Source organism: Mesitornis unicolor, unplaced genomic scaffold, assembly GCF_000695765.1.
Source record: "Mesitornis unicolor isolate BGI_N332 unplaced genomic scaffold, ASM69576v1 scaffold19229, whole genome shotgun sequence".
Lineage (NCBI taxonomy): Eukaryota > Metazoa > Chordata > Aves > Mesitornithiformes > Mesitornithidae > Mesitornis > Mesitornis unicolor.
In genome coordinates this window covers 93087-119955 of record NW_010209520.1, presented here as the reverse complement: position 1 = coordinate 119955, position 26869 = coordinate 93087, and the positions used below count along the sequence as shown (strand labels likewise).

Here is a 26869-nt window from a genome sequence, read left to right as displayed (position 1 = left end):
ATTCCTGCTACCTGCCCAGGAGATGTTGCTATATCCTGCAGCACCTGAAGCTATCAAGTGTTTTGAGGGCTCATCTTCATATAAAGTACACTTCAGAGAGTTAGCAAATCAGAAGGACAAACTCCAAAGAGGATGACACAAATTCTGACTGAGTCTGTTGATACTACTCAAAATCCAAAGTGGCTGCAGATCCAACAGGACCCACTTGTAAACCTGACTTACAGACAGATGAACTCTGCAATTACTCAAGTTCTGATTGAGCATAAACAGAAATTTAAATGCTTCTAGATCCCAGGATTTGGCCATATGGTTACCTGAATATGAAATGTTTATAAGGCTTCATTTAAAAAACTGTTGACCTTTGGCAGCTCTCACTGCAATAAAGCAATTGAAGAACTCCATAGATAGAACAGTTACCATGAAATATCCATACGAGAAGGACATAAATAAGTTAAATGTCACAGAATGTATGAAGAAATATTCTCCTTCCTGTGTAATTACATTTCACATTGCTTATAAAAGAAGTACAGTTGCTTTGAATGGAAATTTGTAAATGTCCCCAGATCTTTGAGTGAGGATGTAGGGTGAAGACCTTGAACTGGATCTTTTGAGATTGCAATACCTGAGTAAATTCCACTGTTGTTATCAGATGTATTAATGGGTTATTCAACAGTAATCAGCATTTGACCTTGTACAAAGTAATCCTTAGTCCTACTTCACCTGTTGTTACATGAAATTTCTCTTTTAAGTGCATCTGAATATTTATTTTATATACTCTCCATAAGTGTACTTGTACTTGCTCTTTTAGATTAAACATAGTACCAAAATTAACATATGTGAAGGGATATTAATTTCCAACTAAGTATTTTTTGTTGTTTTCATAGGTTTCCCCTGACCTACAGAATGAAGTGCTTATTAGCCTATTGGAGACTGACCCGGATGTTGTGGACTATTTGTTGAGGAGGAAAGCTTCCCAGTCATCGTGAGTAATCTGTTTTTTCACCATCTCCATTTCTGCTGGGAATTTTTATCTCCCACTGGAAGTGTTCAAAAGGTTCTAGTTTTCCACAGCCCTTCTGCACTGTCTACAGTGGAGCAGAAATATCCTCCTTATTACACAGACACTGCCAAAGAAATTATGACTCTTGTACAGTGTTTTTTAAAGACAAATCTTGTTTCCTGATTCAGAGGAAAGATTGTGTTCTGCTGCAGAGAACAAAATGACATGTACATACAAATATTCAGTGCACTATTATCTGACAGGATATACAGGATGTATTCTAGTGATCTGCTGGTTCATGTCTCGGGTTTGTTGTAGTCTCCAGTAACAGGAGGCTGTATCACACTATCTTTGAAACACACCTAGAGTGCCTTAACACAGTCATGGCTGGCCATTTGACCAGTTTATTGTTCCTTTCCTATTGTGTACCATTAGGACGTTGTAAACAAGTCAATTGCCACAACAACAGGTTTATGGCGACTCTTTGGATATTATTTAATTTTATGCTTTGTGAAAGATCTGAAGAGAAAAAAAATCACACTGGTAACTATTGCAGTTATGATACATAACGTATTCCTGCTTGGTGTGTGGTGTACGTATGCCTACGCCCGCGTGCCTTAACGCTATGAATTTGTACATTCGGATTAACAGGATTCCTGGCTTTCTCATGGGACACACAGTCATTGCCTTTATTCTAGTGAATCCCAATATGTCAGCCCCAAAAATCACAAAATTTTACAAGCTTGCTTTAAGTAATTTTTAAGAGGTTTCCAAGACTCATAAACTCTCTGGGACAAATTGGACCCTGTCTTCCTGTATTATGTGGAAAGTGCCTAGTGCATTCAGAATATAATTAAAATTGAATTTGTACAGTTGGTTAGCTATGATTTTTTTTCTCTCCCTCTGAACATTGTATAGTTGGAGGTAATGTAATAGTGTGTCTGACTTTAAAGGAAGAGGTATAAAAGTAATAGTATGATTAACACATGGAGAAAGAAACTTTCTTTAATTATAAAAATTAAAAAGAAAAATAAGTGCAGAATATATCATGTGTTGTAAAGGATTTTATTAGTTTGTTGACTCAACCACATGAACACATAACATGCAGTAGCAAATTATCACAGAGCATTTGATTTGAGGTAATTGTCTCTGTGTTTTCTTAGTGTACCACAGACATAAACCAGTTTCAGTTAGTTTATGTCTGACTGACAAGTAACCATGTGTATATTTAAATCACAATGAATGCAGGATAGTTAGAGGTATGTTAGCTGTCTTTTACACTTGTTTCACATTTGCCATGAGCCAAGACCACAATTAGTAGAGGCACTGCAAATCACATGATATATGATAAAGTCTGTAGAGACTTCTTTCTTTAAGCCTTCAGTCTGGAGTGATCGTGTTATTTCTAACTCAAGCTAATAAAAACCTTCAAGCTGGCTTTCACCATCTATATAATATAGAGACGTAAAATTGTATTACACATATCAATTAAGCATAAATTTGCTGCAGATCATTGTGAATGTAACAGATTATGGTTAGGTCCTGTTTCCTTTAAGTTCTTTGACCTTTCCTTGAGCTTCCTAACTTTTCAGCCAGCATGCACACCTGCAGGAGAAAATATAAAGCTGGTCACAACTGAAAAAAGGGGTTTTGTAAGAAAAGCTTATGAAACCAAATAGCTACACTAATACCAATTTATTGTATTTCCTGTAATGGGCAGATGAAGTATCACTGAGATAGGAAAAACTTGCTATCTGTCGTTATTCTTCTACTCTGCTATCATGTAAGTGATTTATTCTTAATCTCGGTATGTTTTCACTGTGATTGCAACTTCTTGGTTAAAATATTCCAGGCAACTAGAGGGAATGTTGCTTAGTGTGATTGTTAAGAGTGTGATGCTCTTAAGAGATTAATCTATTTCATAACATAATCTCAATTTTGAGGCTACATATTTGTTGGTTATTTTTCCTGTAAGAAATGTGAGGCAGCAGAAAACAAGGAGATGTTTATCTTGATCTGATAAAAAATGAACCTTCAAAATACATCCTTACTGCTCTTGGCAGTTTCTTGGTCATAATTTCAAGATCCAAACTGGAATCTGTGGAGCAGAAAACTAAACATATTCTTGAGACCATCTTCATCAGAAAAGCTAGTTGGCTGCATAGTGTAGAGTGTGGAATCAGCTTCAAGACTTTAATGGCATACTAAATGCTCTGAAGGTCCTGCTTCTGCAATTGCCTTCACATCTCTGCTTTTGATGTCGTTACAAATGCTTTCTTGGCTCTCATCTAACAGAGAAGTCACCATTTCTTTTCTTCATCAGAGGAGGACAAATCAGATGTTTCTTATCTTTCAGTCCTCTTAAGAGCTGAGCATCATTAATGGTATGTCAGGGAGTTTATGGAAGTCATTTATGGTAAATCTCTAATTATCATTGGCACCAGTTATGAAGCGTGCTTTCATGGATGACTTTACCAACTTTTTTGTATGTTGGCTTGATGACAATGGAATTTGGGCTCTCCAGCTGTAAGATGAAGCATCTTTAAACTAACACAACAATAAAATCTGTTTCTAATGATTATTTATTGCTTATCATGGCTAGTAGTCCTTTTTAGATTAAATGAGTCTCAAAGTTACAGAATTTTCAACTGTTTTTGCATGGTGATGATGGATTTTAATCCGTCCTAACTGCTGGCACAAAGATGAAGCTATACAATAGGCCGTACAGTATGTGTAAATGCAGTTGTCAAAGCTGCAAAGGCTTCTTGAGTCACTCAGTCCTCTACCCTGTTACAGTAGCAACCACATCATAATCCCATAATAATGTTTGGTTGGTGGCACCTGTGTTGCTGTATGGAAATTACTACTTCGTGCTGCCAAGCCATCACACTCCATTTGATTTGCCTCTTGTAAGACATAATTGTTTTCCCACTCAGAATCTTTAAGGTGTAACAGAAAAGGATTTCTGCCAAAACCAGAAAGGGACTTCCTGTTTTCATGAGCTTGCTGCCAGTAGAAAAGTAGGTATATCCCCAGAAGAAGTAATTATTAACATTTTTCCAGTTCACCCATGCAAGTAGACTGTGGTGGATAACATCAGTTCAGAAGGATGCCAGTTATAAAGGAAAGCCCAAGGCTCTTTCGTAGCATAGTTAATTTTTGTTTTGGAATCTGAAATAGTATTTTTGAACGTGTGGCCTGGGTTCCTCCTTCAACTTTCATAGTTTGTACGAAACCATTTTGTAAATCCTTTCCTTAACATAGTTCATAACCACTAGAAAATACTTTATTTGCCTTCCCATTTCTCTCATTTGATAGTACATAATCTTCTGTTATTCTTTGTGGCAACCATAATCTGCCCTTATTCGTAGACTGCGTATAGGTGAGTGGGTATCTTGTGCAGTATTTATATTTACCTCCCAATGTAGTTCTTTCCCAGTGTGTGGGTAGAGAATCCCACTGTTATCCAGGGGAAGATGAATTTTGAGTTTTAGTAAACATTCTTGTGACACTGAACTCAAACTGTAAAGCAAGCAGATGCAAAAGCTTTGTTTTAAGGAATATGCAATAATTCATTCTTCGTTTAGAAAGATGTGAGCCAAACTCTTTTGCAAGTTGTGTGTTGGGTTTTTTTTTTTGCAAAGAGCATCATAAAGCTGCAAATGTATGAGAATAATTGCCAACTTTGAAGTATTCAATCAATTTTGATGTTTTCTTGTAGTAAGATTGACAGAGTCCACAGGCATTTTCTTTTATTTTTAAAGCTCTTTTTTCTAAACAAATTTGGAAGTGATATTATATATCTATATACTTGAATGGGCTTACTAGCAGAAACTGTAAATGAGTTTAGAAACTTGAACATTTGGATCTTTCCAAAGACTTGACAGTTTCCATTTAAGTAAATTTTTATCAGGAGCTCTGTCTTGAGAAGAGATAGACTATAACAGATCGTTCAAGGTAAGACATGAAATCAGTGTTTCACAAAGCTCAAGTTTATGTTCCCACATTCTTTCTTCTCCATTTCCCTTTCCCCTATTCCTTGTGTTACCTTGCCATGGCTAAGTGGTGGTGTATCTCTCTCTTTGCTCTATGCAACATAGTTATGTTTTGATCCTGCAAAGATTTACATATAATAAGCCTTATTGGTGTCACCATTAGTGCTAAGTATGTCTGTATGCTAGCAGGGTTTAGGTGATGTTCAGTCTAGAAAGCTGAAGATAAAGACTTTTGGTTGTCGGAAACCTAGAGATGCCAACATTTCTCCCTTTTTCTCTTAGATCTTTCTGGTTCTTCTAAATTTCCCAAGAAATTGCTTAAATCTCGTCTTAACTCACACTCACTGCACAAGGTGTTTTAGAACTTAAGATAGCAGAAAGAAAAGAGTAAGGGACAAAAAAAGATTAAAGATTTGTGATAGAATTGCATATGCTTAAAAGACAATAATTCTTTAGTGTGTGGCTGTTTATAGATTCATTTACACTGGACTCATCTTCAGATGAGAAGTTGAGATGGAAGTTACATAATTGAGAAATTATTTACCTTTTTTTTTTTTAATTTACTCCCCAACATTACCATACCAACCACACTGAGAAGCCTGGGGCAGCGCAGCTTTGCCAAATAGCAGCTCTGTTTTTTTGAATTGGTCCCAGTTAAGCTACAGGATCAGTTCAGTGTTGGATTTCTTACTGAGAGTTACTGAGGAGTAAACTTACTTAATTCGTTCCCAACACTTGATGATTCCTTTTATACTGGAGAAAAAAAATGAAATATTGAATAGCATAATAATTATGATGTTGAGTGTATGTATTCTATAGTTTGAGACATACCATATGTAAATCAGCAAAGAAGAAACAAAAAAGCTTGAAAGAGGTGTTAAGTTTTGTCATTATTTCTGTATTAATATTAGTGTGCTGTGGCTGGCCTGTCCTACTGGTGTGTGTTTTCTTTAGTTTCTTTCTTCAGTTTTATTTCATTTGTCAGGAAAGAAGGTTATTGTTCCATAACAAGTAATGTGCTTTGGCTGCCCACTCAGTTCAGACTCTCTTTGGATTTGCCTCTGAGACAGGCTAACCATTTTCAGTGCACATTTACAAGAGTGAGCCTCTGTCGTATCACATGCAATTAGAGCCAATCACTGAGATCACTGAGAGAAGAGTTTGACTCAAGAGAAGCATTTGACTCAAGAGAAGCAAAAGATAAGCATCTAAGAAACAAAAGATCAAGGTGCAGAGAAATGAAAAATTAATAATAGAAATATAAATTAGGGAGGACCAATAAGAAAAAAGTTAGGTTTGTTTACAGGGTATTTCTACATGTTCTTTGGGAGGTTCAGTGACTCTCAGACTGCCTCTTATCTGTGTAGTGAACTGTCACAGTCCACAAAAACTCCCTCAATGTTCCCAACACACTTCAAAAATGAGAGTTGTCTCTCTGAGCCTTAGCTGTACTTTGTTGAGGGTTTTGTTTGCCTTTTTTTGTCAAAATTAAATGCAGGCCATGCTGCTGGTGACGTAAAAGTGAAAGGGTAAAAGAAGTTGTAGAGGTCATCAGCAGAGCAAGTTGTTTGCTGCCCCCATCAGAAATACAGTAGATACATCTGCTTATCCCCTGTAGAATATTTGCCTTCTGATGTCGCTAGGAGAGGATCCTTCTCACAGCTTGAGAGGTGAGCTATGGTTTTGATTTCTCTGTGTAGTACTTCAGAATGGAAGAAGGGATTTTAGCATACTGCTTAGCATCAAATGAATCTTCCCTATCATGCCCTCAGATTTACTGTTGCAACAAGCTACATTGTCAAGGTAACATAAGGAATTGATTCACTATTTAATTTCCTGAACTGTGCGGTTGTGTGGTTTTGGTTTTTGTGGTTTTTTTGTTGTTTGGTTTTTTTCTCAACAGCAACATCTTTTGATTTTTAGTGGCCTCTGCTGGCCACTTCATGGCAAAAGTTTTACTCATGGAAAATTCACCTCCGTACTGCTTCCGAAGTGTTTTCATTTCAGCAGCTGTGATCATGCTCCTGTATTTGATTTTATTTGCATGATGTCAAACTGCACCTGCAGCGGTGAACAGAAAGCCTTTTTCACCAACATTAGTTTGTTTATCAACATTTCTCAGGAGCCCCGAGATGCTGCGGTCAGAAGGTTCCTACTCCACAGGAGGAAGACATTCTTCCACAGACTCCAACAAAGCTTCCAGCGGAGATGTCTCCCCTTATGACAACAACTCCCCGGTACTGTCTGAGCGCTCGCTGATGGCAATGCAAGACGAAGTTGCCCGCAGCCCGGAAAAGCTGTACAAGGTACCTGAACAGTACACGCTGGTTGGACATTTGCAGCCTAAGACAAAGGAGAATTCTTCTGCATCACAGGCTGGAAAAGGTAGAGTACATCTTGATCATGTTCCTTCTCCTTGGTGACCAAAGGGGGTTTCTGAAATAATCAACAGGTGTCTGCTCTGTTTTATCATCCATGAGGACTTGAGGAGCAATAGTATAAATGACTGACTAACATCCTTTTCATGTGTTGAGCCCAAAGGGTCTGTGCTCAGTCCTCCTTGTTAGCTCAGCCATCTATCAGGGATACTCTTGATACGGCATTTCTCAAAACGTGGAGCTAGCTTTTAGGAAAATAGAACTATGAATGTCCTGCTTTTCAGCCTATCTGTGACAGCACGGCAAAGATTCTGACTTCTAGTTGTGCTCTGTAGGACTGTAATACCTGCAAGGTTATGCTTCAGACTTTGGAAGAATCTGAGACTTTAAGATCCCAAGCTACAAATTTTATCCAATTGAAAAGAATGACCTGAACTTCTCACTGGAGAACGCAGCTGAGCTGCACAGCTTTACGTCTGCTACTAGTTACACATCCAGCAATACTAGTAGTGCAGGGATTCATAATTTCCATAGCTGACTAGGGACTACACATCTGAACGATTTCTTCTGTGAAAAACTGTAGTTTAAACTGGTATCTCACCAGCTCTTCAAGATACTTTTCATTTTAAAATACTTTTTAAAAAATTACATTCATGAAATGCATAGTAAGCCAAACTTTTTAAAGGACTTTTAGTGCTTAGGGATGCAGATCATAGAATCATAGAATGGTTTGGGTTGGAAGGGACCTTAAAGCTCATCTGGTCCAACTCCCCTGCCATGGACAGGGACACCTCCCACCAGATCAGGTTGCCCGAAGCCCTGTCCAACCTGGCCTTGAACACTTTCAGGGAGGGGGAATCCACAACTTCCCTGGGCAACCTGTGCCAGTGTTTCACTACTCTGAGTAAATAACTGTTTGGTTTTATTTTTAAAACCATTTTATTTCTGAGGTACTGGTTATTCACTTAATTCCCTTTGGGATTAATGGAATTTAGGCTATTATTTCAATTATATGCTTTAGAAATGCCAGTGGGCATTTATCTTCTGTATTCAGCATCTCAATCTTTGAATAGGTTTCAAAATTTGGTCAGATTTCTAGTAAGTTATAAACAGGAAATTACATTAAGTTTTATCATAATAACCATCTTTGGAACTTCAGTATGTATCACAATGATATTTGACCATGACAAATTAGGAAATTCCTTTACTGCCAGATGGAATCAGAAAAAGGCATGGAACAGTTATACTCCAGCACAATGCCTGATGTGCGCATTTCATTAAATCTCTATTCTGTGACAGCACTTCCTAGTAAGAACCAAGTGATGCTGCCAGTTGACAGAGTGTGCCTTACAGTGATGCCTGGGGCTGGGGCTGCCTGAGGGAGCTTTGCCATTCATTCTCGTAAAAAGCACATGAACCATCTTCTGTGGACCACATCCTCCTGTTCTTCTGCAAATTCTTTCCAAATTTCTACTCTTGGCAAGCTCAGGTGTTGTGCCTGTACAGAGCTCACCGAATTCCTTGTAGTATCTAAGCCTGAACAACACATTTGAGATCGGTTTGTTAGGTGCATGGTAAGCCAGATGCTAGTATATGTTAATGACTCTGATACCTCACATAAAGTTTTATATCCTCTTAAATTAGCATTCCATTTGAATGCTTTTAAATAATCCCTTATTAATTAAGGATCAATTCATCATCTTCTTCCTGCTCTTTCTGCTGTTCAGATGTTTCTGAAGATCATTTTGATATCTGGGGCACCTGGCATTCAACACTGAAAAGTGGCTGCAAAGATCCAGCAATGACAGGTCAGTTATTTCTCAGAAGTTTTAACCCCAAATCTAGGAAAGATGTAACATTTTTCTGGATTTGAAAAATCACAGTGAAACCAGCAGGAGAACTTGCGTTGTCCAGAGTTGAACTTTTAAAAGGTTGCTGTTCAATAAAATACAGAGAAGAACAGTGGTTATACAAATGCAGCAATGTTTCAAAATGTCACAAGATAATTTAAAAAGTTGTTTTAAAGTTACTTCAAAAATAGTTTTAGATTCTTCTAAAAGTCATTGTGAGGTGGACGCCCGGTGAGGATTTGAGAGCAGCCACCGCAGTGGCACTAGTACAGGCTGTGAGGTTGGCAACCCTGGGTGCTCGCCCTGCCACTGGCAGCTGTGGTCCCAGCAAGTCCCTGGCCTGTCCTACTTTTGTTTTTCTCCTATTTGCACCCACCTCATAGAGGAACTGTGAGGCTAAAACACACCCCTGCTTTTCAAGCACTTCATGTTAAGTGCTGCAAGGCTTTGTGTCAGAGCAAAATATGGGTTAGACATGGTTCAGGTAGATGTAGGACTGCTGCTCTGTGTCCCCAGTTTCAGCTGGTGGTGAGGCTGTTCCATCTTCAGTTGCCTAACCTGATTATAGAAATCCACATCCTTCTTCTATGGTGTGATGCAGGGGAAAAGCAATAACTTACTAAATGCCACGTAAGCGATGATGCAGACTGATGTTGTCTTTCTGACTCTGGCCCGCAGGTTCTTATGGGAACATTTACGAAAGCAGCTTGCTGCGACCCGGACAGTGCTCTCTTTCCCAAGGGAACCTCACCATGTTTTCTCCTCGGTGGCAGGGCAGCTCCTCCGAATTGGACCACAGCAGGCATGTCATGCGAAGGAGCCAGACGACTGCTGCCATTCCTGAGTGCCAGCTCCATCCCACAGTGTCTCGGGTGTGCAGCAACCCACAATTCGAAGTTGACAGTAGGAGTTCAGACCTGTCACAATCAAAGTCAGAGCGGCACTTGACTTTAAGCAGCGTGGAGGACCTCAGTGAGCATGACTTGAGTGTGGGTTGTTCACAAAGCACAGCCAAGCCCTCCTACAGGAAAGAGAGGCCACCACCCCCATACCCAGGCCCAGCAAAAACAAGCTCTGCGTTGTCACAGCGGCCGAGTGTTTCTTCAACGTTGCACTCTTTGTGGAAACTTCAACGCCATGAAAAAAGTTCAGGGACCAGAGCAGCTGGAGGACCAGCAGCCAAAAGCCCTGACCAGGCCACCTCCAGGCAGGATCGGCCGGCCCTGCACACCCAAGCAGGTCACATCTGTTCCACAGCACCTCACAGTCAGAACAGTAAAAACATTTCAGAGGCGGACTGGCACGATTGGCAAAGGGAGAGGTGGCAAATTTGGGAGCTTTTGTCAGCTGATAACCCTGATGCCCTCCCAGAAACCCTTGTATGATTGGGCTCTGCAGAACTGCCACTCATACCCATGCCTCCCTCTCACAGGAAGACAACAGTGACATTGGAAAACGGGGAGGGCTTGTTTGTTTTATACCGACTGAATTGCATATACTTTTTTAAAAACTTTTTTTCACTTTAATTTCTTAACAGCGCTGTCAAGCAGTCCATTTACAAATACAGTATGTTCCTTTTTTTCAGCAAGCTTTCAAGGAAAAAAACAAGATGAAAATTTTAGTCTAATAACCCTGTATGCATACGCTGTGTATAAGGTAAAGCTGTTGCTTTGATGTTACTAAAAATGTATTTATATATCTGCAGTTTTGATGATTGTATATTCTGTAATGGGTCTTGTATGATAATCATATATTATGTTTTCATATACAGATGTCGATCAATCATGACTGCTTTTTAAAAAAATCACTGCACTTACATTACCGTGATATGCATTGGAATTCTATACAAAGTGCACAAGCTGGTTTCTGTGCTTATATATAAAAAAAACCTCAAACCTGTTGAAGGAGGAAGTTGTCCTTTTCACTGCCTATTGAAAAACACTAAAATAGAGTGGAACATGAAAAGCCATATATTTTATAAGGGTAGTAGTGAGCTTAGAGGGGAAAATACCAAATATTTTTTGCTTATAAATATATTTGCAAACAAAATAAAAATTTGATACAAGATTATAAAAATATTTTTTTAGATTCTGGTAGGAAGCAGCTCAGAAAATCTACTAAGAGCAAGGCCATGCCTAAATCAACTAAGGATATAGTGCAAAGGTCTGCCCTCCCATTCTAGAGGAAAACCAATGTTATGTATACAGGATATAATATATATATTTATAAATGTATGATTTTATGTATTGTTCTAAAACAATAAACTGGAATCCAAATTTTAGAAAACCAAACCCAATAAATTGAGGTGTGTAAAAGAGAGAGAATATGGCTTTTCCTTTGAAACAGCAAAGCTTCAGCATTAAGAAAGTTAGACCAAGCAAACAGAAAAAGGAAGCAAAAAGAAAAATGCAGACAGACAGACCTACAAAAAGGAGTCACGCAGAGTTCCAGAAATGAATGTGATGTTTTGAGAAGTTCACAGCTGCATTTCTACACATACTGTGCCAAAGTCTGGGTCAGTAGTACTTCTTCGATAACTGTATGTTGCATTGTTAAATGTTGCTGTTTTATACACGTTCTGGTGGTTTTTAAATTGCAAAGTTGTTTATGGCCAGCAGGTGGCAATGTACTTCAGTATTCTAGAGAAAATTCTTTTTATCACTCGATAAGGGAAAGTGTATCATACCAACAGAATTTTATAAAACATAGTAGTCTTAATTTTAATGCAGTTGGAGACTTAGTGATGTTGTCTTTAAGTCCTATCTTGTGCCATAATGATGGAATAAAAAGCTAAGCAAAATAATGAGCATATTTTTTGCTCTTTTTTTTGGAAGCAAGGTTTATGTAAAAATGAATGTGTTTTTATTACGTTCTTGAATATCTCTGTCAAAAGCATCTAAAAGGCTTAGGAGCTTATGGACCACTTTCACATATGACTTAAATACACAAGATCGAAGGTTTTACTTGAGTTTTAGGCTTGAAATCCGTCATATAAAGAGCCTGCGTATCATAGCTCCATTTTCCTAAGTGGAGTTATAAGATAAAAGCACCAACCCAAGTAGACAGGGGCAGGATTTGGCCTTAGACTGTTAGGCTGGCCAGCTCGTTTTACGAATACCACATTCAGAATAAATCTCAGCTCTGTTCTTCTGATCGTTGTAAGGATTTTCCAAATACAAATCTTGATACCACACTTGATAGGAAAAAGATTCTTGCACGTAGTTTGTTGCAGCAGCTCTGTGTCAATTTATTACCAAAAAAACCTCACCTTGAATTAAAAAAGATAATGGAATAAAAGCAAGGATGAAAAAGGGCTCTCACAAGCAATCTTCACTATTTGATCTTGTCTTAATATTATCCCAGGTTTGATGTGGATTTGCTACAGAGTGGGAACTAAAGCTCCCTTATAGTCCTCAAAACCAGACATAGTGTAAGAGGACACTCTATTCACTAGATGTCCATCTCTTTGTTTTAAATCCCTTTCTAAATATAGGAGCACCTGCACACTGCTAATGTTTTTAGTGAAAGATGGATAATGATTACTCAGCCTCACAAGGAGCTAGCTTTTTGCTGGGTACCTCTCCCTGTATATATGTGTATATTACCCCATCCCTATATGGAGTGTATGCAAAAACAGAGAACAAAAAATGAGACCACAGCTAGAGGACAACTTTGTCTGCACACATTTCAATATACAATTGCTTGGAAGGAAACATAAAGAACGAGTACCAATGAATTAAAAATAACATTTGCTAAGATGGCATAATTTCTGTCAGTTATTTTCATTTGAACAGAACAGAGCAAAATTGTCACAAGCAGGTTAAGGATGTAGTAATTTTAAGTTGTACCTGTTACATCAGTAGCTAAGATCCAACACTTCCTTTCTCACAGTGAGGTAATTCTGTAGGATTACTCAGATTAGGTGGTAAAATTAGTCCTCCTGCTGTAGGAGGAATAGACAGAGGCATGAAATAACAGTCCTAGGTAAAGTTTGGGGCTTATGCTGTAGGAGTGATGTGTAAGGCCTTCTTTCCCTGAGCAGGTCCAGAGGCTTGTGGAGTGGTTGAGTCCGAAATAAGATTTTTATAGGCAAGCTGCAGTGTCGGAAAGGGAGACTGGGGAAGACCTCGCTAGTTTCTGGCAAAAAAGCTGCTGTGGTGTGTAAACACATACCAATATCCTGAAGACAAAATAGGTTGTCATAAAGTATTTACAATAGATCTAGCCTTAGTTAAACCCATATTTTCTTTAAATTAACTTTTTTTTAATTTGAGAAAAATAAGTCAAACTAGAGAAGTGTTCTTTGATTGACCAGTTTTAGGACAAAGAGGCCCATAATCCAAGGCAAACATCTCTCAGAGCTCCCACAATTATTACAAAATCTGGAGTTATTTTAGCTATTTAGGCACTCATTTTATCCAACTGTAAACTTGCCATCAGGGAAGTTGGGCATCCTTGTGCGTCTCTGTGCCTGTCTTGCTGTTACTGAGCTGGAAGCTCCCAGTGATGAGCTCCTCATGGACTCTCCCACCCCACCTGGGCGAAGGGGCTGATGCTCAGGGGTGCTGTGGCTAAAGGCAGGCACATGTTCACATAAGGACCTGCCACCTCCCCAGCGCAGCTCCCCGGCTGCCACAGCTCCACCACAGCCTGTTTGTCTCCTTCACAGCCTGCACCCTGCCTGCATATCCCACATCAGCGTCGGAGTCTCGAGATGCAGAGAGAAAACCTAGGTGATGGGAGGACAAAGTAACAAACAACTGGGTAAACTGAGAGGACGGGCAGTTGCTTTGAGTGATGTGGTGTTAGTGAGGGTGTGGGCACTTTGCTGAGCTGTTAGACACTTGTCTGTCCAGGCTGAAATCAGAGACCTAATTTCTTTTGATGTCTTTTTTTATATTTCACAAGAAATGCAGCCACAAAGGCTTGTTTATAGCTTTATGTTAGCTGATAGGTCTGTGTGGGCTATTCCATTTTATATCTTTGCAACGTATTTCTTCTTATGATGCCTGCTCTTGTGCAGCCATAATATTCCTCTGACAGGGAAAGTCCATAGCTCAGAGCTATAAAAGCCTTTACTCTGTTTCCCTTAGGAGCGGGATTCCTGTCATAGCAAAAGGGTTGTGGGCCTCTGCTTCACTGAGGACTGTAATAAAGGAGGTCGTCTCTGGAGGTCTTGAGGCCTCAGGGCAAACTCCTGCAGCTCAGTTCCCTTCCATCACATCCTATCACACCATACCAGTTCATACCTAGGACCGAAGAAGAAAACCTCTTTCCCCTGACAGTCTGCATTATCTCTTCCCAGGGGATGTCTCCCAGCTGGAAGGAAGGGTGTGCTGCACTTGCAGGTGGGCCCCAGGGAGGAGGTGCAGGTGCCCAAAGGATGGTGTGTCTGCAGGTTGCAAAAGAAAAAAAAAAAAGAGAGAGGAATCAGCGCAGCTCTAAATAGAAGCCAAATGTGGTGGGGATCCTCTGAGCCAAGGGAGAAGGAGGAAAACTCAGACTTTAAAACACTACTTTCAAAAATACTGTTACTGCCATCTTTTAGAACAAGATGTGGTTGCACTGTTGACTTGCCCATTCCAAGACCATGCTGTGCTGCTAAGAGGTAAGTTGCACCTTCTCCCTCTTCCCCAGCCTCCTATCCCATCCCTGATACCAGCTCTTGGAGGGGTGGGAGGAATCACAGGGTTTGTTGCTCTGGCTGAAACTTGCCCTGTACAAGGAACTGAAAAAATTCAGGTAGCTCAGTGGCTTTCGCAAGAGGTAGGGTCAGTTGGGGTAGAGAAGGAGGGTGGGACTGGCCACCCCTTGTGGCAGCAGCCTCCAGTTAGCCCCATTAAGGCTGCTCATGCAACTGCAGGGCTCTTTGCTTCCATGTGTAGCCAAGAGCCTGGCCAAGCAATTCAGAGTGGCTCTATGTTACAAACCTAAGCCAATCCAGCTGGAACCTGGGTGCTTGAAAGGTCTGAAGTGCTCTGCTGTCTGCATTGGGAGCCTAGGCTGCTGCTATGGCATGGCTGAATGCTACTCAGAACATCTCTGCTGTTGAAATGTTGTAGTTCAAGGGGCTGGAATTTGTGGTTGTATGGACTGGGGGTGGTTCTGCTGGTTTTGTTACTGGTTTGTTGTTTCACAGACCTTGGTTGAGATAAAAAACCTCAATTCCCAGCCTTTCTGGAGCACTGTCTTGTTCTGTGGTGCTGGTCTGGCACAGGGGTCAGAGACTTCTTTCTCCTCCAGGAAAGACAGGGGATGTCTGAGCCTCACCTTGCTCCCTCTCTCTGTCTCTCTCTACCTTCTTTTTGCATTCATTTAAAAAAAAATAAGAGTAGCTTCATTGTGCCATGCCTTAACCTCACAGAACTGCAAAGCGGTGGAAATGGCTCTCAGTCACTTTAAAGCCCTTTTACAACATCACTGAGCATAGCAAACCACTGCTGTGCTGCAGTTGCTTTAGGGGAAGGCATCTTGCCATCCAGACAGTGCTGTAGAGACCACAGAGCTATTCAAGGCATGTAGACACCCAGAGTGCTGGATCATAAAATGTAGTCTCTCAGAACAGCATTCATCTAATTTTTCCTGAACTTTAAAGCATCTCCAAAGGTGGTATCTACATCTGGAAAAGTCACTCACAAACTCCCTTTTTATTCAGTGGAGAGAGACAGGTATTTCTGTGCCACCATCCACACAGCCTACTTGAGTCTTTCTTTGAAGAATGGTCCCCTTTGAAGGGCTGGTCACTGGAAGAGTCCCTTTCTTTCTACTGCCTATATAAAAGAATCCTAAATAAGTTGCCCAAACGGAGACCTCTCTACAGTAGCCCTCTGAGTCTGGCTAAATGCATCCCACCCTAAGGGTCTGGTAAAACAGAAAATGGGAGCATTTAATAATGCTGTTGTACAATGCCAACAAATTATTACAGCCTGGGGCAAGGAATGCAAGATGTTCAGCACACATTTCCAGCTCCTGGGAAAAGCAAAACTTATCCAGAGGCCTTGGTGATGTTGTGCTATTCCCTGGGCTCCCAGGTGAACCTGGGGCTGGTGGGTCTAGCAGGGACAGTGCTGCTCCTGGAGACCCGGGAAGGTGGCTGGCAGAAGGAGACAGCATGCTCAGCTCTGCCAGATGCTGTAAGAAATCCAGGCTGTTTGGAAAGTGAGGGAGAGACACTGCCTGGTCTGAAATTGCACCTTTATTGCTGGGTTTGGGGGCTTTTTTTGGTTTTGTTTTAATGTGATTTATTTATTAGCTGAAAATTCTTTTTCCAGCTGATCTGAAAGTGTTGATGAATGGGACCAGGATTTAATTAATTTCTTCAATGAATTAAAAAATGAATACGAGATTTATGAAAAAAACCTTGATTTGGTCATTTTAGAACTATGGGGGAGGGGGTTTGTGCTGACTCCCAAGAAGTGCTGCCAAATGGAGACAGGGAGATAAAATCTTTCTCAAGAAAGATGGGAGTTAATCATCCTTCTTCTGTTGCTGAGTAAGCAAAAGCCTTTGCCACTGGAGTTTTAGGGTCACAGAGGGAGGGAGGGAAGAGTAGATCTGTCTTCATCCACTTCTGTCCAGAACTGCATTTGAGAGGGAGGTGAAAAAGCTTGTTAGAGCAGCTGAGAGCACTATCTCCAGCTGGGTAGTTACTGCACTCTCCAAGTAAGGACTTGAGCCTCAGACTCTGGGCCCTCTTCTAATGATTATTTAAATTTTGAAATAAAACAGAATAATTTTTTAACAATGCCTTTGTTAAACAAAGGGGACATAAGCAGATGCCTCTGATCACCATTTCCTTATGCTGAAGGTCTTTCTTTTCCAGCTCCCTATGTCCCCTTTCAAGCATAGCTATATGCCTTAATAAAAAAGAAACAAATTTAAAAGAGCCTGGAAAATAAAAGTATGTGCTTCAAATTATGGGGCAGAAAAAGATCAGAAAACAAATAGCCCTGTCCTACCAAACAACGAGGAGCCCCTTCATCTTCCCTGTGCACGTGTTCCAGGGGACTGAACGTTGCTTGCTGGGAACGAACAAGTCCAGACGGTGACCGGGTGTTCAGCCCTGGGGCTTCACGCTCAGGCACCAGGAGAAGAGGAGGGTGAGTGTGGATGTGCATAGGGCCATGCAGGCACTCGACAAGACACTGACACCAGCCCAGCTCCCTCTGCCCAGCAGGTGAAGCAGTCCTTGGAGTCGGGGCATAGGGACAACCCTGTTGTTCAGATGGGACCCTGCGAAGATGAACCTCCTCTGCCCAGAGCAGGTGGCTTAGGGACACAGAAACCACAGTAACCACAGACGGGCTGCTCCCTGCCCAGGCACTTTGCCTCCCTGGTCAGGAAGGAAGATTTCTTAACATATTGTCTTAATAAAATTCCAAATTTGATCTGCTTTGGAAAAGGGCTACTGAAAAATCAAAGCTTCCTTCAGAGTTGAAAAACTCTTCAATTATTAAAAGATCACCTGAGCACCTATTTTCAGCCTCACAGAGGAGAGAAGACAAGTTTCCACCCAAAAATCAATAAACAAACAAATAACTAAAAGAAAGAAAGAAAGAAAGAAGAAAGGAAAAAAAAAGAAAAAAAGAAAGAGAAGAAGAGAAAGAGGAGAAAGAGAGAAAGAGAGAAATAAAGAAAGAAAGGAAGAAAGAAGGGAAGAAGGGAGGAAGGAAAGAAGGAAAGAAAGAGAAAGTTAGTCTGGACTGCAAAGGACTTTCTCATGCAGAAAATAACAACTGTATGCAGTAGCCTGCCAAGCAGGGTTACTGAAGTAAAAACATACCGTTCACTCGAGGACAAGAATCATATGATCACTTTGGGGAGCTTGAGTATTGGATATGGAAGCAGCATCTGGCTCTTCTCCTAAAAAAAGGTTTAAAAGGGTGAGGTGCTGAACAAACTCTTCCTTACACCCACAGGCTATTTCTGTAGCTCCGAACAGCCAGCTAAAGGTTACCAGTTATGCTTTTTTTTGCCCAGTGTGGTATCTACATCGTGTAGCTGTGGTCTGATTTCTGATAGCTGGGAGAACTGGAGCCTTGAAGAGCTCAGAGCTGCAAGGAGGCTTTTCCAAAATCTTCCTAAAAAATGAAAAGGCCCCAGATCCAGTGTTATCAGGCACTTTTCAGTCTGTGAAAAAAAAACAGTGAGGTTGGAAAAAAAAACAGAAAGGATGGCTTTGGAGTAGCAGGCTCATCCCACTGAGGGCTGTTGGTGGGTGAACATTATTTTAGAAGAACCTATTGCTGCTATTTCCGTGAGCCGATACATGAATGGTAGGAGCTGGGGAGCTGGAAGACTCACCTCTAATAGGAACAGCCTCTCTAATAAAAACTAAATAAAGAGGGAGGGAGAAAGTTTGCAATGGAGAGAAAGAATGCTGTTTTCCATGACTGCCACTGACAGACCAGTTTCTGAACCTTCAGGCTTTCCCATCCTTGAAAGAGTTAAGATTTTTCTCCCCCGCAGGCCTGATCAGCTGCGGTTAGCTGAGAGGCTGGTGCCTGCCCCAAGGACAGGGATCTTCGGGTCCTGCTCAGTACTTAGCATCTACTAAGCCTCTGTGCCCTGGGACCCTGGACTGCTTCTCAGCACTAGAGATTAGGTTGCCTGAGCTGGTTTGGCTTGTGTTGCACTGAAATGCCACAGCCTCAAGGGTTAGGGCATGTGGGTATGGCCCACACTGGTTTAAGGCACATGGAGCTTGGGAAAACTCGAGGCGCGCTGTGCCAACAACACATTTTGTGCTGGGAGTAAATAGAAAACCTCTGGCTTTCAGGCTGCCTGTAGGGCACCTTCAGACTCCCCTGCAAACACCAAACAGGGTCTCTCCTCCAAGATCCAAGCAGCTGAGTCAGGACCACCCTGCAAAGTGGGCAGCTTGGGTGGAAGTGACAGCTCAGAGTCTCTAGCTCCCAGAGAGTTCAAGCTTAGCCAAAGTGCACACCTCACCTTGCCCTGCTTCACATGTCTCAAAAGAAAATGAGCAGCAAAATTTAAACCTGGGTTGCAGTACAAATAACTGACAGGGACCAGGGAGAACCTGGTCTTGCAGATCCTCAGGGGCAGTTGTACGTTAGGCTGGAGGGAGAGGGTAGGGTATCTCACCAATCACTGAGCTGATGGGTCTGGGCTTCTCCTCTGAGTGAGTCCCCTTGGGAAGGCAGCAGTATTACCCCTTGCTAGCTGGTAGCAGAAGTTTCTGTTTCACTCCTATTGCAGGAACAATGGGAAAGGGCCGTGCAGACAGAGGGAAGAGGCTGAAAAGAGAGGAAGGACCCCAGACAAAGACCTGTATTCCTACTGGAATTTCCTTGCTCCTGCCACTGCCTGTGAGGAGGCATCTGATCGTCACCACAGGTAAGCCCTGGACAACCGCGATACTCCCATGTCATGCTGGGATGTGGCAGGGCAGTGTTCGGATCTGCCAGAGGTGCATGCCCTATTTGTGGTTGTTGTGGAGGGCCTTGGTTTTATTTAAGCATTCTCTGCTCTGCCCCTCAGTCTCAGTGATCTTCATCTGCACATGGACTATTGGGTCTGCCTTGTGTTCACAAGAAAGAGCAGGAGTCTGTGCTCCTCTGTGAGGAGAGCTGTTCAGAAGCTTTTTGGTTTAATATTCATACTGGCCTCAGGCAATTTTCTACTCCATGTTTTAGGGAGTGGGCAGGGAGAAAATGTAGTTGTCCTTTCCTCCCAGAACAAGGGATTAGCTTAACCACATGGATAAGGAACATCAGGGATGCAGATGGCAGCGAAAGAACAAAAGTAATCAGAGGAGACCGGGAAGACAGAAAACCCCACTGCCCCTTTTCATAGGAAAGAATAACAAAAGTCCCAAAATTTTATGACCATTCTGCCTCCAAGCAAGCGAGCAATACCCAGTGTCAAGTCTGATCAGTTCTCACCCTGTGGACTGGGGCAGAACTCAGTACAGTATGAAGAAAGGAAAGAAATTTGGACATTGAAGACAATAAAGCTACATTATTAATTTAGAGCAGCTTTGCGGTCAGAGGTTTGTTTGCCATGCTCTGCTGTACCGGAACTCATTTCATAATTGTAAAATGTAGATAACTTCTCCCTGGTTGCTGAAGTATGTCACAATGTACACAGTAAACCACTGAGAACCTCTCAAAGCTCATAGGAGCTAGATAAGATCAAAGCTTTCAGGACATGATTTGTATTTACAGCTTAATAATGGCTTCCAACCTCCATCTTTTTATTTTCCTTTTCTTTTTTTTTTTCAATATTTAATATTACTATAAAGTCATCTAAGCACAGCAAGGAGGGCATTTATCTGTAATGCTGCATATTAGAAAGGGGTAGCAGAATCTACTGCAAGTCCAGTGTAGGGCTAGCCTTCGAAGCAGTGTTCAAAGCCAAAAGCTGGCTTGTGCTGACCCCCAGGTTTCCATTCAACAAATATTAAGAGGTTTCTTTGGCAGGAGGAAGAGAGAGAGGGAAAAAAAACAATTCCCATGGACAGCAATCATGATGCTTTTGCCACTTGGTGAAAGTCCGCTTCACGTCTTTGTAAGCAGCTTGGTGAATTTGCTATAATCTCCTCAACAGCCCTCCCTGGCAGCAAACACCTTGCACTATAACTGCTGCTGTAAGGAGCACACCTAACTTTGGGCCTGATGGCAGCTGTCAATGTAAGCCACACACAGCTGTGTGTGGCTGCAGCAGGAGCAGTGCTGACCCTCCCACAGGACCCTGGGGCTCCATCTCCATCTCTTGATGGCTCTCATAACCCTCTACAGCACATCGCTCATTGCCTGCAAGTTTTGTGCAGGGCAAGAGGAGGTGGGTGGGCAGGGTACGAGTCCCATCAGTTTCGCATCCTCAGACCAGCTCCAGGAGAGATCTCAGGGGGGCCACACTCTCACTGCCAACCCACAGGCTTTGCTGTGTCACCATGTCAGATACAGCGACCGGAGAAGTCTCTGTAGAGGAGAGATGAGGTTACACTGCAAGGATTGGCACTGTACACCCACTGTGTACACTTGTTTCCAGTCACCCAGCAGGAGATGTTGTTTATTTGGCAGGCATACACAAACACACTAGCAGGGCAACTGAAGCAGACCTTTCCACTTAGAAAGTTTCTGCTCACTGCACAACTGTGTTAATGTAAATCCACAAGAGCTGTGCTGAATGCCTCGATCCTTCTACCCAGCAAACAGGCTGCTGGGCTGAGTTCCTCATGGCTGGAGCCCAAACCCTGCCAACCTTTTCCCATATGAAATAGATGTTCAATGAAGACCGAGAAAAAGGCTTTTCTTAAATATATCCATATGGGCCTTGCCTTTCAACTTTTTGGTCTAGGTTCGTATCTTTTTATTCAGTAAACTAAGACATGGGTCATGTAGCTAGGGCAGCTGAAAACTCAAATATCTGTTGCATGTTGGAACTTGTGGACCTTTTCTTTTAAGCATGAGAATTTTGGGCCGTGTTCCCACAAAGGGATTAACCAGAGAAAGAGTCTCATTGCCTAGCTCTCTCTGTGAGTCTGGGTGCTAAGCTTCCTTTCATGTTTTCTGAATGTTATACTCTTGTAGATACAGCAGGACAGACATAAAATCAGCTTTGTTTGTGGAACCTTTTCTAAGGGCTTTAAGTTCTGCTTCAGTTTTTCTGCTTGTTGCTGTCACTTGTTTAACAACAAGGCCCCTCTGAAGTGAGCACTGAATGATTGGGCTGCCAAAGCAAGCCAGTTGGTTTAGAGATTCGTGTTACCAGACTGGCATTGCAAGCCAGATCGGATTTATATAATACAGGGTACTGCATGTATTGTTACAAGGCAAAGCCTTACACAGTCCCAGGTGTGCCTGGGATGCTTTCCCTGAGCTGTGGGAGAGCGGCTGGGGAAAAGCAGCACTGGAGCCTTCCTTTCACCTCTTCTCTGATCCCAAGTAGAAGGTGGGTACCCTCCTAATGCCTGTTCGCAGGAGTGATTTTTAACCATTTCACAGTATTTGCCTTAGTATTGAACAATAGATACTCGAAGTATGTGAGTGAATGAGGTAGGCTCAGATGAAGTCCCTGTGGTGTGATGAAGTACTCTAGAAAGGACTTCTTATACCATGGAATTTAAGCAATATGAAAGAAAAATTCTTAAAATCCCCTTTCAGAACCATTACTAAGTGACATTGGGGCTACACTAGCTATCTAAAATGATTGGGTTTTTACCTTATTTCTCCTACAACACAAACCTTTTTATAAGCAAAATCTGTGGTAGCGTCCCAGTCCTGCTGCTACCACTAAGTGCATCATGAAGTCTTGGGCACTGCCTGGGGTAGCTCAGTCACACAGTGACAACTTGTTCTGTCATGGCTTGATGAGGCCACCATGTCCAGAGCACTGGGATGAAGGAAGCATCCATGCAGTTCCTCAGATCTCCCCTTTGGGGAGGCTCTGGCTGGAAAGGCAGACTTGGTTGCTATGCTTCATTAGCGGTTCCTGAGACCTCCACTGTCACAGGAGACAAGACCACGTATGGGAGAACATGTGGTAAAGCAGAAAGTTCAGCTGCAACTCTGTGCAAGCAATCCCATCACCTTCTGTCTTACTCAAGTAGGATGTTGCCCTGTCTGTTTTGCAATGTAAAACATTAAAGTGAATATTCCAAAGCAGCTCATTACTATGTCAGGAAGCTCTAGGATTTTAAAGAGGATGATGTGCTATGGCTTTCAGTCAGGCTGTAATTTCATCCAGGTTTTCTGTTGGCCAGCAAAACCACATCAAAAGAAATGAATTCTTGAAGGCATTCGAGTGCTCTGTTAGTACTGCTTAGAGAGAATTCAGCAGAACATGAGTGTATTAATCACAGCTAGGTTTCAGCAAGGATAAAGGAAGGAAAAGAGATTGCCAGTAAGCAGCTCAAATCCTGGCATTTTCATGGATAGCTCCTAGGCAATGTCAAATCTTCAGAGCATACGGAGAGTTGAAGAGGAGAGATCTCAATGGTTCTTTGGTAATACCTAAGGTCTGGCTAAGCCAGACACAGCCTCTGCTGCATCAGCTGTGCCTTAGATGCATGCAGTTGTGCAAGCAGGATTTTCAGGACTTCTCCTAATTGCAAGTCATTTGTTGCCATGCACACGTGGAAATCTCCACCCAGAGTGGTTGTGCAGCTGCTGTGGGGTTGTGATGGTTAGATGATTGCTGCAGTAAGACTTTACTGTTTTCTCTGTGATGAGAAGGGAGAATTGAATAGGTAAAGAATACAATATCACCTTGAGGAACCGCTGGAAAGCAATGAGGCTAGAGAGTTACCTTAAGTGGCTTAGCAAAATTAGTTTTTCCTCCCACAGGCTGACTGGGAGTTAAGTACTAAAATATTTCAAGCTGTATGAGGGGCCAATGTGTACCTCGGCGAGCAATGCACCGGCCTGTTCCACCCAGGATAAGCTGCCCGTGGTGAAGACGGATAGGAGAGCAGAGAGCACTCTCACAGCATGGTTCAGTGGCAACGGACCTCCAGAGGTCAACTGGTCCAAGCCCTGGCTCAAAGCTGGGCCAGCTTCACAGTTAGAGCAGCTTGCTCAGGGCTGTGTCCCATGAAGTTTTGGGACAGGGATTTCGAAACCTCTCTGGGCAACCTATTCCAGTGCTTGACCCCCTCACAATGGAAACATTTTTTCCTTGTATGTTGTTGGGGTTTCCCTTGCTGCAGCTTGTGACCATTCTCATCCTGTTGCTGTGCATGTCTGGGAAGAATCTGGCTCTACAGGAGCACCTGTACACCTGCAGTGCCAGGGAATACAAGGGAATTCCAGCTGAGCAGTCACCCCCCTCGCTGCACTGTCTTGGGGCTGAGGAAATGCCACCTCTTGAAGGTGTCTTGCTACTGCATAGAAGAACCACTACAAAAATGAAGGTAGGTGCATGTTTCAGAAATTCTGCATCATGAGCTGTCACTGCTTGTTGAGGTCTTTGTGTGAGAAAAAATGACCACTCTTCCTTCTGCTTATGGATGCCCAATACCAATACTCATACTGCACTGACAATATATATATATTTTTTCTCCAGTAGTTGCCTGTGTCTTGTGACCCTCTAGCACTCCAAGCACTGTTTGAGGTGATCACCACAAACTGTGGTTGTGGGACAATGGGAACCCTAAATAAACACCAAAGAAACTTCCTTGGTTAGCTGTTGCTCACCTTTCTTTGAGTCTCCTTTTACCCAGGCTTTCTCAACATAGCACTTTACGAGTAGCCATTTTTTTAAATGGTGGATTTCTTGGGCTCGTAAAGGGGGAGATTCTTCCAGGAGACATCATTAGGGATACATAGGGCGTATCCAGATTATGCAATGTAGAACTGGGAAAAGACTCAAGTTAAACAGTTTACCTTGTAGATCTACAAGACACAGCACAGCTCTGTGTGGAAATACCAGATTGGGTCCAGCTGGTAACAATTCTGGCAGACTGTCAGGCACAATGTAAGAAGCTTTGCCTTTTTTAATCAGTTGATTAAAATTTAGTGTGCTCATACAGTGCTGTGATGGGGTAGCTATACTGCTTCTAGTTCAACAGCCAACTGCATTAGTTTGAAGATTTTTGCATTGGGCAACTCCATTTTGTGCCATGGGCATGCCTATGCTTAACCTACTTGGACAAATCAGCATTTTATTGTCTTTCAGAGACCTTCTGTATCAAAGGAATCCTTGTTTGCCCTCTTCCATCCTGTGAGCTTCTTCTCTCCACAATGCAACCGAAGACTGTGTCTTCTGGCTTCATCTGGCATGGTTAAATGATAATCCAGTGACTTCTTGCTGCCTTGACTGACGATGGCACATCTGTCCATGACAGGGAGTCCCAGCACCCCCACTGATGTAGCCAAACATAGGAGTGATATGGAAATGCTTTGCTGCTGAAGTGCAGCCCTTCCAGAAGACCACTCATTCCAGTAACCGGACGCACAGGAAGTTGCTGGGTGAAGGGTTAAGTCCTTTACTCTCAGGAGAACATGGCTCCTATTGGGGCCCCAAACTGTTTTGTGTGTGAAACACCTTTTTCCTGGGACTGGAGTGACAGGTGATTGCCTCCTTCCCTCCAACCCCATCATGTTGTATCAAGAACAGTTGCTGCAGCCTTTGTCTTGTACTTCCATCCATCTGTTCTTCTCACAAAACCATTTCAGAATAATTTTGTGTTTTCTCTGTTCTATATGTTCTGTACATCTTTATTTCCCTGTTCTGTCCTGCTGTATGCTTCATGCTTTCCATCCCTCTACATTTCTTGGCCAAGAACTTCCCAGAAGCCTTCACACTGCTCAGATCGAAGTTCTCCTTTGGGGAGATAGTGAGATGGAGGGTAAGAGTTTTATCTGAGACAGGAGCTATGGTGCATATATGTGTCACTGCTGGGAGGGACAGAAATGGAACATGAATGTCCTTTCTGCTCAGGGACCAGGCAGGGACTGCTATACCAGAGAGGAGAAGGGGTTGTTTTCCCCACATCCTTCTGTCTCTAGAACTGCTCCTCCCTGAGCCCATTTTAAGAAATCCTACCCAAAGTGTTTATATTGTCTTCCTTACTCTCCAAAACCATGCACTAGATTGGCTTGGCAAGATCAGCAACGCTCTCAGTCCCAGGATATTAATTGCAGGTTTATTTTCTGGAACTGTATCAAAAGTTCTTGTTAAAGATATTAACTATGAATTGTTGTTCTTTATTAGAACCAAGAAATATTTTATTTACTAGGTGGAAAACTATTCTGACTCAAGAGATAAATGCTCTTATGGAGTGTTGCTTTTGTATAAGCAAGCCTGAAGGGATGGGCTGACAGATTCTTTTTAATCCCTTTGGAAGCGAGGTTAGGGAGAGGGATTATTTTCTTCAAGGAAAAATGCAGATCTGGCATCCTAAAGCTATTTGTCTGAACTTGCTGGGCAGTGTGCATTCTGTTGTATGCTAGATGAACAGAAGGAAGTCAGGCATCTCTGTAACTTACTCAATAGCCAGTCCAGCAGTTTGTTTTGAAAACTTTCTCATCCTGAGAGGATTTTCACCTTCTTCCTCCCTTCCTCCTCTCCTAACTCCTCTAAGGACAGAGTATGAACTACAAGGCTAAAGGGCAAGGCTAATTTGCAGGCAGATCTTCCTCGGGGTGACCTGGTAGGGCTATGCCATGCATTAGTAATGTACAGATATTAATTGGAATGAAGTCTTTTGACAGGACGTGCACTAAGAGGTGAGACACGCTGCGAGTGGGAGACACAATCCAACTCCTCCTCAAGGCGACAGCCCAGTGTTTTCCACAAGGCTCTGCGGTGTGAACATGGGAGTGAGGGAACTGTGCCCAGCCAGCCTTTATCAGGCTGTGCCCAGCCTGAAGAGCAAGGCATGTAGAAGGCAGATGATAAAAATTAAATAACCTTACGTAGATAATGAGTTTGAACCTAAATCTTCCATGTCTCAGATGAACTTCCTCACCATTCAGCTGAAGGAAGGTGTGTTTGGGGGAGCACCAGTACTGATTGAAATGTTTGGTTTACGTCCTGCCAAGTATTTGCTTGGTTTGGAATGAAATGTGGGATTATATCCAAGAAAACAAAACCAAAATTTTCAATGATCTGCAGTTTATTTATTTAGGTCAGCTCTTGAACTGGAAATATCCATTCCAGAGTACCCAGTGCTGCCTA

General features: G+C 42.2%; 1 protein-coding gene across 1 annotated transcript in view; it reads left to right on the top strand.

Annotated features, from left to right (window-relative positions):
• The window catches only part of ARHGAP6 (Rho GTPase activating protein 6), a 61521-nt gene extending 50913 nt beyond the window's left edge, over positions 1-10608 (top strand). The window contains exons 9-12 of the mRNA XM_010192899.1: positions 885-982; positions 7118-7380; positions 9101-9181; positions 9902-10608. Of these exons, the coding sequence (XP_010191201.1) occupies positions 885-982; positions 7118-7380; positions 9101-9181; positions 9902-10608 (1149 nt within the window). The remainder of the gene's footprint in view (positions 1-884; positions 983-7117; positions 7381-9100; positions 9182-9901) is intronic.
• Positions 10609-26869: the final 16261 nt, after the last annotated feature.